This window comes from Myotis brandtii, unplaced genomic scaffold, assembly GCF_000412655.1.
Source record: "Myotis brandtii unplaced genomic scaffold, ASM41265v1 scaffold455, whole genome shotgun sequence".
Classification (NCBI taxonomy): Eukaryota; Metazoa; Chordata; class Mammalia; order Chiroptera; family Vespertilionidae; genus Myotis; species Myotis brandtii.
Genome location: NW_005367384.1, coordinates 3,169,434 through 3,183,192, shown reverse-complemented (window position 1 = coordinate 3,183,192; position 13,759 = coordinate 3,169,434). Strand labels below are relative to the sequence as shown.

Here is a 13,759-nt window from a genome sequence, read left to right as displayed (position 1 = left end):
GGCCCCCACCTGTGCACCAGGCCTCTATCCTATATAGTAAAAGGGTAATATGCAAACTGACCCTAACAGCAGAAAGACTGGGAATGACTGGTCACTATGACACACACTGACCACCAGGGGGCAGATGCTCAATGCAGGAGCTGCCCTCTGGTGGTCAGTGCGCTCCCACATGGGGGAGCTCTGCTCAGCCACAAGCCAGGCTGATGGCTGCTAGTACAGCTGTGGTGGTGGGAGCCTCTCCTGCCTCCTCGGCAGCACTAAGGATGTCTGACTGCAGCTTAGGTCTGCTCCCCGCTGGCAAGTGGACATCCCCTGAGGGCTGCCGGGCTGCCAGAGGGATGTCTGATTGCCATCTTAGGCCCAATCCCCCGGGGAGCAGGCCTAAGCCAGCAGGTAGTCATCCCCCGAGGGTTCCCAGACTGTGAGAGGTCACAGGCCGGGCTGAGGGACCCCCCCCCCGAGTGCACAAATTTTTGTGCACTGGGCCTCTAGTTGAGGATATAAAGATGGATAAGGATAGGGGTAACTGTTACCATCACATTTTTAAAGAGGTAGTGACACTAACTTGCAGAAAGTTAAAATCAACTTCCCAAAGTTATTCAACTAGCTCGTAGGAAAGCTGGGAGATGCCCAGGCTGTCCTTATTCCCAAAGCACCACTATTGCTTGACACTATGCTCTCTCTTTTGTCTCTAATCTCTCTGAAATACTGTGAGGCTAGAAAAATGAAAATCTCTAGAAGGAGGGAGTTTTAAAAATCACAAATGTCCTGCATTATTCAAGGTTTCACCTACCCATGTGCCGGTTGTTCAATATCTTTCTTACTTTCCAACTGGAATTTTATTGCTATGGTAGGCATTATGCCTTCAGATAATCTGTGGCCCTATCCCACCACCAGGCCCTCCAAAACCCCAGCCCAAATTATGTACTATTTTAAATCATAAGCAAAAAAAATGTGCAAGTGCAGATAAATTTATAAAATATAGATCTATTACTTTGAGGTAATAAAAGTCTTGGCAATGGAGGAGTTATTTGTTCTCTTCAGCCCTGTCTAGAAAGGCAGCATGGCCACCCTGGGTTAGCTCTTCAACACCCTCCCCCAGCTCTTCCATGATCATCCAGAGGATGGACTAGAGTACAATTCCCAACACATGATTTCTGTGCATATCCGATATGGTTAAAGGAAAAAGACACAAGTGGGTCTGAGCATGGAAATATTGGAGATGAAGGAGGTTTGAAAGAGGAAAATGTTTGTGGTCCCAGCGAACAGTTGAAGGAGAGATATGTCTTAATTGGGTTGGGCTGCTATAACCAAAGATCTATAGACTTCATGGCTTGAACAATTTCCCACAGTTCTGGAGGCTGGGAAGTCCAAGATCAAGTGCCAGCAGAAAATGGTAAGAGCCTACTTCCTTATAGACAGCTACCATCTCACTTATCCTCACATGGCTGAGAGAGCTCATTGTAATGTCTTCTTCTTAGAGGGACACTAATCCCATCATGGGGATTCCACACTCATGACCTCATCTAAACCTATTTACCTCCCACAGGACCCAACTCTTACTACCATCCCTTTTGGGGTTAGGGCTTGAATATATGAATTTTGGGAGGGACACAAACATTCAGTTCATAACAGGTAACTTGGTGGAGAAGAGCATAGAAAGATACATGCTCCAATTATGAATTTTCTATCCCTTTGTAACTCGGGATGGTATACTTGCAGAGAGCAGTCTGGAGCCTTTAATATCACCTATTGATGCCAGGAGGATAAAAGTCCAAATTCCTGAGCTTAGCATTCAAGGCTCTTAACTAGTTGGGCACAGTTAATGTGTCCTGTCTTATTTCCTTAGTTCTCATTTAGTTGCTTTTATGTTTGCATATAACCTAAATTCATTTCACATATAACTTTTCTTTATTAAATATGTACCTTAGATCTACTTAACTAAGCATATCAGGCTTCTCTCCAGGAACAAATAAGTTGAAAGATTTCCCTGTTCCCTCTGAAAGGTTTTTCTACCCCACCTCATCACCACCATCGATATTCACCTACTCACCTAACCACCTCAGGTAGAGGGAAGATTCAGAAACCTGACAAAATAAGTGAGATATATAAGAGATGAAAGATCAGATGAAAGAAAATATGAAAAGACAAACAAATAATTTTTTCTTCATGCTATCTCAAAGTTCCTTTTCAGCACATCTTGTCACTTTATATCTCTTACTAGTGGCCTGGTGCACAAATTCGTGCATGGGTGGGGTCCAGCCAGCCCAACCAATCTGGGCCAATCGGGCCAGGCCAGCCAAGGGGAGGGGCCATAGGCAGTTGGCCAGCTGGCCCTGACCCCTGGTCAAACTCCCGGTCGAACTCCCAGTCAAGGGGACAATTTGCATATTAGACTTTTATTATATAGGATTATGTTTAAAAACTGATAGCAAGGCCAGAGAAGAACACTATAAGTAAATAAAACTATAGACAATAGAACCCACTATTTATTACATATTTCTGGGGGCAGTTGGAAAGTTTTTATATAAGGCTAACTTATAAAAATGAATGTGGTGCATTGGAAAGAGTAGTGTCAAAAACACCTGAACAGGTAAGGAGATTGATTTTATTCACACTATTGCAATAAGAAGACATCCCAGACTTAGAAATCAGTGTCTCAGCAGGATTGTTTTGTCTTACATTTTTATCAGGAGGAATAGACAAGTTACAGGTGGGGAGATTTACAGTGAGGCTGTTTTGCTGTTGGGGGACTTCTCGGTCAGCTGTTTCAGTTTAGATAATTTCATAAGGAAAACACTTTTTAAGCTCAGAATGGAGAGTTGGAGGGTCAGTGTCTAGTTCAGGCAAAAGGGGAAAGGTCTGTGCTTGACCTTGTCACAGGTAACCAGGGAGTCATCCAAAGTCTTATGGGTGCCACGAGGAAGTCTCTTCTAACTCACGTGGGGAAGGGTAGCATTTCCCAAAATACAAGATTCCCAGGGTTATTGTTACCCACTGCTGTATTTTGGGAGCACAGGGCTCAGATAAAGTTCAATCTGGCAGAGGAAATCTGTAGACTCAGTTCCAAGTCCTGGCTTTGCCACTAACTTCCATGAAGACCCAGCTCCCTCATCTCTAAAATGAGGGAGGGGGGATGATTTCTTAAACGTGTTTTCTACCCCAGTGTTTGATGAGTCTGTGAGAATGGCTCTATGAGGGACTCTCGAAAAGAGGAGGTGACAAGTGAGGGCAGGAAGAGAGGTTGGAGGTCACAAAGAGAGGAGGGGCCAACAGAGAAGGGCTATGTCATAGAGAGGGGTGGGGAAATGTCAGTAGACACCTCAGGACTCCTGAGATTTTTAGGGTCAGAGAAGAGGCACCAGGGTCTTGACTGGGTCTGCTCCTTCCTGTCTGTCACCCTCAGCAGAGACAGTTCTCAGCTTTGATAAAGACTAGTTTGAAGACTACTCTAAGATCCTTGCTTCTCCCTCCAACCCCAAATTAATGTCCATCCCTCCCCCAGTTGTTCTTGACAGGGACACTTAGACTGAAGGTTGGGATCATTTCCAATTTGATCCAGCTTGTCTGCTCCTGGTGAGATCGTGGCCCACCATGAAGTGCTGTCTCATCTTCATTCTCCTGAGTGTAGCTGGTGAGAGTCTGGACCCTTGTTGCAACCTTGAGGGAGATGGGGTGGTGTAGGGAAGTGTCAGAAAGGGAAGTAGCTAACCACACTGAAGAGATAGGAAGCTGAGGGCATTTCTTTCAATGAACTGTTGACGAAACAAAAGGAACCAACTCTCATGCACAGCTCATCCCATCAATGCTCTCCCCAAGCCCTCTGAGGCCTGGAAGCATGTTAGGACATGTCACTAATAAGTGCTCTAGTCTTGAGTGTGTGATTTCCTAGATTGCCACGTTTCCTGGACAACCACAGGAAAAGCATGTCTTCCCTTTATGTGGGCAGATGGACTTGAGAAGAGTGAGCACAGGAAAGGAAGGTGGACTGGTCAGAGGCTCTGGAAGCCTCATGGCCCTACCCCAAGCTTTCCCATTCCTTTCAGCTGCAAAGTCAGGGAATATTTCATTTTTTACTTCTATGCCTGGCAAAGACATGTGTCAGTTTCTTTAATAAACATAACTTGAGTGACATAGTTGATTCCCCCTGATTTAAGACATATATATTTAATATAATTTAAAGACCTTGATTTTATCTTTGAAAAATCTGAGGCTGGGAAACATTACCCTAGCCCAGTGGTCGATAAACTACAGCTCGCGAGCCACATGCGGCTCTTTGGCCCCTTGAGTGTGGCTCTTCCACAAAATATCGACTTCTGCACATGGGCCACAAAGTTTCAATCGCACTGTATGTGTGTGCCCGCACGTGGTATTTTGTAGAAGAGCCACTCTCAAGCGGCCAAAGAGCCATATGTGGCTCGTGAGCCGCAGTTTGCCAACCACTGCCCTAGCCAATCCTCACTTCTCAACCTCTTTGTCTCTCTTTCTCCATCAATTATTTAGGAATTATTCTGGCCAAATATTCTGAAATTGAAAAGTCAAACTTATCAGAAGATTTTACTATTCCCTACATGGTCTATCTGAAGTCCAGTCCAGAGCCCTGTGTGGGGTCTCTCATTCACCCGGAGTGGGTCCTGACCGCTGCTCACTGCCCCTTACCGTAAGTATCCTTTTGCTCTTGGAAACCAGGAGGGATATATTTAAACAAAAGTAGGTCTGATGAGGCATTCCAGCCAGTTTTAATGACATCCTGGGGAATTTAAAGGAACCCAGGAAGAGGAAAGATCTTCTTCCCAATGGGGAAAATCATACACATTTATCAGTTTAAGAGGAAGTTGATAGGAAGGTGTCAAAAGACTCTTTCCCATGGAGAACAAATAATATGCTTTCATTCAATGTATTTATTTAACATTTACCATTTGCCTGGGACTGCTTAATGCACTGAGAAAACTGGAAGGGAATAAGATGGAAATAAATTTTCCCTCATAGATCTTACATTCTGGTAGAGGAAGTAAGCCAAAATAAATAAGTGGCCAAAAAGAAAACATAAAAAGAGTGTCAAGCTGTAATAAGCAAGAATGCTTTAGTTAGGTGGTCATGTGAGGCATCTTTGAAGAGATGAAACCCACAGGGATGAAGAGGAGGCAGCCAAGTAAATAAAGGCTGGGGAGTAGAGTGTCTGATGTAGTAAAGGTATTTGAGAGACCAGTTGTTAGCTGAGTGTAATGAAGACAGGGGATGTTCAAAAAATGAGGGTAAAGTGTTCGGCAGGCCATGTAATACAGGAGAAGGCAAGAGTGCACTGCACAATATAATGTTATTCCTTATAATTCTCAGAGTCTCTGTTGTAATTGGGTCAGAATGTGTTGTGTGCTTGGGACCTATTCAGAGTTTCATGGGTACACAAGGGTCATTTCAAACTCAGAATTCTCAGTGACCTAGTTATTTAAGAAAATCCACTAGAAAACAGATTGAACCCTTGATCTGAACTTTATAAGAAATACAAAGGAAATAAAGACAGTTCATCACCTTTAAGAACTGGAGTTGGAAATGCTGATATTTTTTTCTCAGCCACATCTAATGCATGAAGTGTCCTTAGTAGGGAATGGCTTAGTAGGGAATGGTGCATGACTGGATTTCTGGCATTGCAAGAGAGTGGGTTTGAATTAGTCCAGGGAGTATAATGGAAAATGATAAATGGGAGTCCTAATAGCCTACTAAGAGTCTTGTGACTGTGGGTTTGAATTAGTCCAGGGAGTATAATGGAAAATGGTAAATGCAAGTCCTAAGAGTCTTGTGACTATGATCAATGTAGGTGGCACATGGTAAATATAATATCTGTGAAAGGAGCTTGGGAAGAGCCTAAGAATATCTAGAAACAAACGATATAATATGCTTGCTCAAGAGTTGCTTGAGACAGATGGACTGTGGTGCCAACTCTGTTACCTGATCATTCAAATGATCCAAATCATCATCATCATCCTCACAACAACTAGATTGTACAGGCATGGTCTAGGTGGCAGATACCATGCCAGATACCAAGCATTTATTATATACATTGACTCTAAAATGACAATCCTGTAGACTACGTTATCACTATTTTACAGACCAAGGCAGGTCACTTCAGTTCTCAGGTCTAAGAGGTAAGGTGCATGACTGGATTTCTGGCATTGCAAGAGAGTGGGTTTGAATTAGTCCAGGGAGTATAATGGAAAATGATAAATGGGAGTCCTAATAGCCTACTAAGAGTCTTGTGACTCTATGATCAATGTAGGTGGCACATGGTAAATATAATATCTGTGAGAGGAGCTTGGGAGGAGCCTAAGAATATCTAGAAACAAATGATACAATATGCTTGCTCAAGAGTTGCTTGAGACATATGGACTGTGGTGCCAACTCTGTTACCTGATCATTCAGATGATTCAAATCATCATCATCATCATCATCATCATCATCACAACAACTAGATTGTACAGGCATGGTCTAGGTGCCAGATACCAAGCATTTATTATATACATTGACTCTAAAATGACAATCCTGTAGACTATTGTTATCACTATTTTACAGACCAAGGCAGGTCACTTCAGTTCTCAGGTCTAAGAGGTAAAATTAAGATGATTGTAGAAAGTCACCTCTGACATTTCTTGCAGTTCTGACATTCTGTGACCCTGTTCTTTTCCACCTCTCTGCCCTCTTTTTTCCAAAGAGTTAAAATTCGATTGGGAGTTCATCAACCCAGCGTCAAACATAAGAAAGAGCAGATACGGAATAACACATTGACCATGCCCTACCCCAAATTCAATGCACAAACTTTGGAAAATGACCTGATGATGATAAAACTGTCCAAGGCTGCTGTGCTCAACACCTATGTGGGAACCATAGCCATAGCTTTGGAATCTTTATCAACTAATGATTCCTGCTTTATCCCAACCTGGAGTTGGAATGACTATAAAAACTGTAAGTGTTTGACTGTGTTCTTTGAGCTGGGGAAAACATAGAGGGATATACTTAAAGGAAACAGGGCCTATGAGGTAATGGTCTTGATCTTAGAGAGATTGCTTTCGGGATCTAATAATACCAAGATTAGAGGCCAAAAGATAAAAATCAAAGAGACTGATAGAGGGCATAAGACATCAACAAATGAAGCAGGCAGTTATTACTCCATCTGTAGAACCAAGATCCCAGGAACTGAATTTAAACAAAGGTGGGTTAATATATTATATTACTGTAAAGACAATATCAAGGCACGTTGTAGGAGGGTGGCTTGCTGTCTCATGGACAGCTACTGAAAGTCCACCAAGCAATTAATGAGACAGCAGTGGGAAAACCATAACAAATCGTGTGCTATAGGAAGGCAACCGAGGCTGCTTCCCACACCCAACCATGGACAACCAACCTATCTTGATGATGATTCACTCAAGTGGACCTGAAGGGGTAAGTAGTGGTTGAGAGAACCCTCTCTTCTGTCACCGGAGCTGTTTCAATGAAGAGAGTACTACTCTTAGACCTACTGCTCCATCTAATAGTTCCCACGTAGGGGTGGAGACTAGGAGGGTGCATAGGAGTTCATTATTATGACATGCTCTGGGTGTCTCTGAGTGTCTCTCTGGCCTGGCACGCATTGGAAAAATTGCCACAACCCATGTTGCAGGCACACATCCCTCTCCCTTCTGAGCTCTGCAGTATCACATCTTATCAAGGGCATTTTATGAAGAAAGTTGCTTTCTTATACATTTGTTGGTCCTTGGTGGTTTTTACTTCATATGGCTGCTAATAACCATTCTGTTCTCTTTAAGTATTGTCAAGGGATAATGGAATCAATATTCAATATCTAAAATGAAATGATAAAGCTAAATTTATGGCTTATTATAGTTAGGAAGAGCAATGCTGAGCAGGCACAGTCTTGCTGAGCAGATCAGAGTACTGGGCTTTTGGTGGGGTGGTTGTTGGAAGCTTTCTGGACAGGGATTGGAAGACTTTCAGAGGCTTAAGAGAGTTGACATCATCTGTAGCAGCATGGTTACTTGAGTGAGGTTGTTGATTGGTTGGCACTCTGAGTCATGTCTTTTGGAGGGGGCTCTAATTGGCTGACTTTAAAAGTGACACTGATTGATTAGCTTGCCAAAGCTGTGTCCACTGAGGCAAATTGTCATGGATATTAATCAGGTTTAAACCCCACTGGTGGCTACAGAACAATCCATCTGTTCTGTAAAAACAAAAAGTGAGAACTTTAAAAATCATTCTGTTTTGTAAAAACAAATAAAAGTAGGAACTTTTATATTCATCATATTTGACATCTTCATTTTCAATTTAGAAGCAACATTCCTGGGAATCTAAGTAAATACATTTTCTGAACAAATTAAAAATTTATGATTTTTATCTTTGACTTTATAAGTCTTATCCAAAGTAATTACATCACATTTTACCAAAGTAATTTATTACATACCATTTGAAAACAAAATAAAACTATATGAAGATTTTATCACATAGACTCTGCAGGTCAGGAACACAATGACAAACTAATTCTATAAGCTCTCTGGTGCAAGGCTCCCAATAGCTATTCATTGTTTCAAGTAACAAGATTACTTTCATCTCATTTGTTCTACGTATTGCAATTCAATTCCCATTAAAATTTAAAACTGAACATAACTTCTCTCTCTTCTGACCCAACACTTTCTGGTCTAATACTTTAGGACATTATATTGAATACACTCCATGAGAAAAATCCTGCTCTATAAATAACACTAGGCTTAGCTTGAACAATGTTTGGTCAATTTTTGTTTTCTCCTTGCTATTCACTACCAAAGATTAAAATTATATAATATCTTGGTTAGAGTCCTTGCATCCTCTTTTTGGCAGGATAGTAACAATTGCTGTAGTAGAGATATAGTAGGAGAATAATATAACTACTTAGGGGAAAATATATGTGTATATTTTACACATATACACACATACACATAAATAACCCATTTATAAATAAACATTTAAAAATGGTTTTAAACATATTAAAAATAGTTTTCTCCCTTTATGACTAAATTTAAAGAAGATGAAGTAGGTGCCAAAAAGCAAGTTTTCTTGGAGACAGTTTTTGTGTCCATTTCTTCTCATGATTACATAGTTTTCTCATGAGTTTTCAAGGGTTTCTAATGTATGCATAGTGGAGAGAGAACCACGGACCTGATGTCTGATGTAAGGAGGACTTAATGCTCTGAATCCACTGCTCTAACACAGAGACATGAACAAGGAATGCTGAGAAGGATGGAATGTTCACTACTGGCAATGAATATTCTCAGGGATCAATGCATTTACAAAATTGGTGATGATCACAAGAGTATATGTGATAAGGACAGTAACACTGGACTTGATTTCTCTTCTCTTTCCCTCAGTGAGTGACCCTGACATCCTAATTTGGACAAATCAACATTCTCTTCCCTTCCATAAGTGTAACTTTATGCTAGGTGACAGAATGACAGTCAACATCATGTGTGTGGGACAACCTCTGGAAACCATATCTGAAATTAAGGTATCTTTTCTTTCTCTGGGCAGGAAGATAGCAAGGGGTCTGTGATGAGGAGAGATGATTGTGAGAAAGTAAATGGTACTCATCCAAAAGGCCTGAAGTCTCCTCCTCACACACACACCGTTTCTGGGTTTGTCATGAGTCCCCCTTCCCATCTTTTAGAGTAGAAGAGATTCTGGGAAGAACCATTTGTCCTTTCTTCACCTGCTTGCTCTCAGGTTGGGCCAAAATTGACCCAAGAGAGGTGAGACCTATGTGGATATTAAGAGAGGGTTGTTACTTCTAAAGAAAAATGAGTCCATTCCCTTAAATGTCCCTGCTACTATAATGTGCAACTTTTTTGGGATTTATTCTTGTTCCATGAGGACTAAGCAACATTGACCTCCTATTCCCTCTCGCTGGCAGGAAGTTTCAGCTGCTCCAGCCATCTGCAATGGGAAATTGCATGGAATCTTGTCCTGGGCAAAAGGAAGTGTCACTATGGGAAGTGAAGGATTTTTCACTGAAATTCATCCCTATGCAAGATGGATCCTAAAAATCATAAACAGCAACTGAGGCTCCTCTGTTCCTCCATCCCCTCAGTGCAACATCTTCATGACTTCTACACTGGATCCCCAACTCCTTTGAGCTTTCTTATTCTGGAACAAAATCCAAATAAAAAGCATCCAATTAAAAAATGATATTAAGAACTCATGCTGTGATTCCTGACCTCTATACAATACATCTGTGGATGTATTGACTGTGAGTAGAAAAAAGAAGGAAGTGTCTGGGATAACACCCAAATTTCTGACTTGGGCAACTGGGTAGGTGGTGCTTCTCAAAGATAATATAAACAGAACCAATGCTTTCATGTATAAAGGATCAGGAGCATGGACATGAATTAGGAGAAATGAGGCATGTTATTTTGGCATCCTTGTAGGACATGTAGACCATCATTTCTAACAGACAGCTGGAGACAAAGCTCTGGATCTCAAATGACATCTTGGTAGTGAAAGCTAGGGAGACCTATATTTATGGGTAACAGCTGCATACTTTGGTAGAGTTTTGTGCTATTATGAAGAGTTATGATTGGTGCTTAGTCCTCTCGTAGTGGCATATAGTGGGGAGATGTACAGCATCCAAGACCCATTGACCAAGATACCTAAAAATACAGAATTGAGAGGATTCCAAGTAACACACAAGTTGGGATTCAGAGTTCTTTCTGAGAGGCCATGGAGTTACATGGGGGAGGGGGGGGGAATGTGACATGGGCAAAGAGAAACAGAGAGGGTCAGTGAGATGGGGGTAGAGAGAATCATGCCATTGGAGAAAGATACTCTATAAAGAATGAAGAGGTTTAGAGAGCCATCTTATGAGGGAGACAGTGAATCTGTATGACAGTAGGGATTGCAGTGGTAGGTTAGTTCTTGGACATTGATATACTCTGAGCCTGGATACTTTTTATCCCCTACCAAAGTGCTCCCCCAAATAAATCTGCGTTCTGACTAAGACCCACAGCTTTATCCTCTCACATACACAAAAATTATCTCAAATTTGGACACTAGTCAATTTCATTCAACTTTGTTTCTTATCTTATTTGTTTCTTTATCTTATAATCCTTCTCTAGCAGCCTCATTTATAGTTTCTCCATGCTTCCTGCTTCTGATTCACTGTCCAACACTTCCTGTTCTGATCACTTTTTATAACTCTGAAATTATGTCTTCAATGCTTATTGGCAACCCTGTATTTTCCCAGTCCACTGTCTGTGTAATTCTCCATAATGGTCATCCTCCTCTCTCCTCTAGCCTCAATTCTCACCTTCAGCAGATGACCTCTGGGAGTAGAGGGCTGGAAAAACCATCAAAAGATACCTCATGCCACTTCCCACCATCCAACCTGCAAACAGTTGTTTTTTTCTTATTCATTTCCCCCCCCCCCCCCCATCCTTCCTGGAAGTGAGGCCCACTATTTTTAGCTTCCTTTTCCACCTTGATATCTGACTTCCTCATGGACTTGCTTTATTGATTATCTCTCCTTTGCCTCATTTTTCAACTCCCTCAATCTATTGACTTCTTCAGTTGCCATTTAAGCAAGATAAAGCCTCACCCATCTAAATTACAGAGCCCAAGGACATTCTTTCTTGATCTACTCCCTCATTGCCTCCTCTGTCTTCTTCATGAGAAGTTCTTGACAATTACTGAAAGTTATGTTTTGTAAAATTCTTCTCTATCTCTATTCATACTCTTCTATGTGATTTTCTCTCTTTTGAGCCCTGGTTCATCTTCCCAGAGATTTCTTCCACTATGTCTTCCTTTGGTTAAATTCCACTCATCCTTCAAGCCTCAAGCATCACTTCCTCAAGGAGGTCTTCTTCTTAACCTTACATGGGAAAACTTCTATGTGTTTCTCTCTCTTTCTTTACTTTCCTCATTGTGACAATCACAGTGGCAAGTCTTATTACACCTGTTTTCCCTATTAGTCTTTATGATCTATGAGAATACAATTCTCATCTCTCTCAATATTAAATCATCAATATCTAATAACAGCACACAATATCCATATGTATGAGTTTTCTATTGCTGCATAAAAGCCTTACCACAAATTGAACAGCTCAAAACATTATCTCACAGTTTCTGTAAGTCAGAAGTCCAGGTAAACCTTACCTGGGTCTTTTCTTTAGGTCTAGGAAGTTTCCAGGGAAGAATTTGTTTCTAAGCTTATTCAGGTGGTTGGCAAAATCCATTCATTATGGTCCTCTGACACAGAGACACAGAACCTTCGCTTTTTTCTGACTATCAACTGAATGCTGCCCTCAAGTTCCTTAAGATTGTCCTTAGTACAAAGAGGCCACCCACCCACAGTTCTTTGCCAAGTGGGCTTTCTCAGCATGGCTGCTTGTTTCAAGCCAGTGGGAAGAATCTCTCTTATGCATACTAGCAAGGTGGAGGCATATATATAAGCATAATCATGGGGATGACATCACCTAATTTTTGTCATATTCTATTTGTTAGAAGCAAGTAACAGGTACCACCCACACTCAAGGGGAGGCAATTGAGGATTATGCAGGGCATAAACATGGGCCTTTGGGTCTGTCTTCCACAATATTCAATAGAATTTTGTTAAATAATGAATGTATTGGCTCCTTATCTTCTACATAGTAAAGACTTCTGACATCTTAAATATGCAAGGCTTATTTAATAAGGCTTTTCAGAATTGAATCCTTGCTTGTCTCTTCATCCAGCTCTTCATACTCCCCCTATAACACTCATAGTTCCATGAACACTCCATGTTATTTCACATGTTCATGCTTTTACAGAAGCCTTTCTTCTTTTTGAATTATTTTTCTCTTCTTTTTATGCCAGACAAGTTCCTTCTTTGTCTCTAAGCCCCAAGTGTAACTCTCGGTATTGCTTTCTTACACACATTGTAGGTTAAAGAGGTGTCCTTAGCACTGTGCTCCAAGGCATTTACTTCCATTTAAAAACATTTCTCCCAAATTTTACTATGAAAAATTTAAATATACAGCAAAGCTGAAAGAATTTTGCAGTTTTTACCTATATACCCACCACCTGAATTCCACCATTGAGAAACCCTCTTGTTATTAACATCTTGCTTTGATTCAAAACAACTGATGAACCAATATTGATTTATTATTATTAACTAAAGTCCACAGTTTATACATTATGGCTTGCGCTTTATTTTATACACTAGAGGCCCAATGTATGAAATCCATGCAAGAGTAGGCCTTCCTTCCCTCCACTGCCAGCAGGCACCTGGGACCCGGGCTTCCCATGCAGCCCCGGCTTTGTCCAGAAGGACGTCCGGTCAATTTAGCATATTACACTTTTATTATTATAGATTGCTATGGGTTTTGACAAAAGCACAGTGTCATGTAGCCACAATTAGAGCACCATACAGAATAATTTTACTGCCCTAAAAATGCCCTGTGCTCCACCTGTTCATCCCTCTCCCTTTCTCCTCAAACTCAGTCAACCACTGATATTTTTACTGTCTCTATAGTTTGCCTTTTCCAAAATGTCATAAATTGGAATCACACAAGCTATATTTTTAGGCTGGATTCTATCACTTAGTAGTATGCATTTATGTCTTTCATCACTTGACAGCTCATTTTTTAAGTGTCACCAAATAAATATTCTATTGTATGAACTGTATGAATGTACCACACTTTGTTCATTCACATATTTAAGGAATTCTTGGTGGCTTCCAAGGTTTGAAACTGCCAAACTAACTCCTAAAGTG

The 13,759-nt window shown here is 41.0% G+C and overlaps 1 protein-coding gene across 1 annotated transcript; it reads left to right on the top strand.

Annotated features, from left to right (window-relative positions):
* Window positions 1-3,194: 3,194 nt before the first annotated feature.
* On the top strand, window positions 3,195-10,075 carry LOC106727610 (probable inactive serine protease 58). The gene is made up of 5 exons (XM_014546709.1): window positions 3,195-3,225; window positions 4,504-4,660; window positions 6,707-6,957; window positions 9,739-9,764; window positions 9,926-10,075. The coding sequence occupies exons 1-5, from the start codon at window positions 3,195-3,197 to the stop codon at window positions 10,073-10,075; spliced, it is 615 nt and encodes a 204-aa protein (XP_014402195.1).
* The last annotated feature ends 3,684 nt before the right edge of the window (window positions 10,076-13,759 follow it).

Coding starts and splice junctions, on each gene's coding strand:
- LOC106727610 (XM_014546709.1), top strand. CDS start 3,195: ATGAGGGACTCTCGAAAAGAGGAGGTGACAA. Junction 3,226..4,503: donor TCGAAAAGAGGAGGTGACAA/GTGAGGGCAGGA, acceptor TCAATTATTTAG/GAATTATTCTGGCCAAATAT. Junction 4,661..6,706: donor GCTGCTCACTGCCCCTTACC/GTAAGTATCCTT, acceptor TTTTTTCCAAAG/AGTTAAAATTCGATTGGGAG.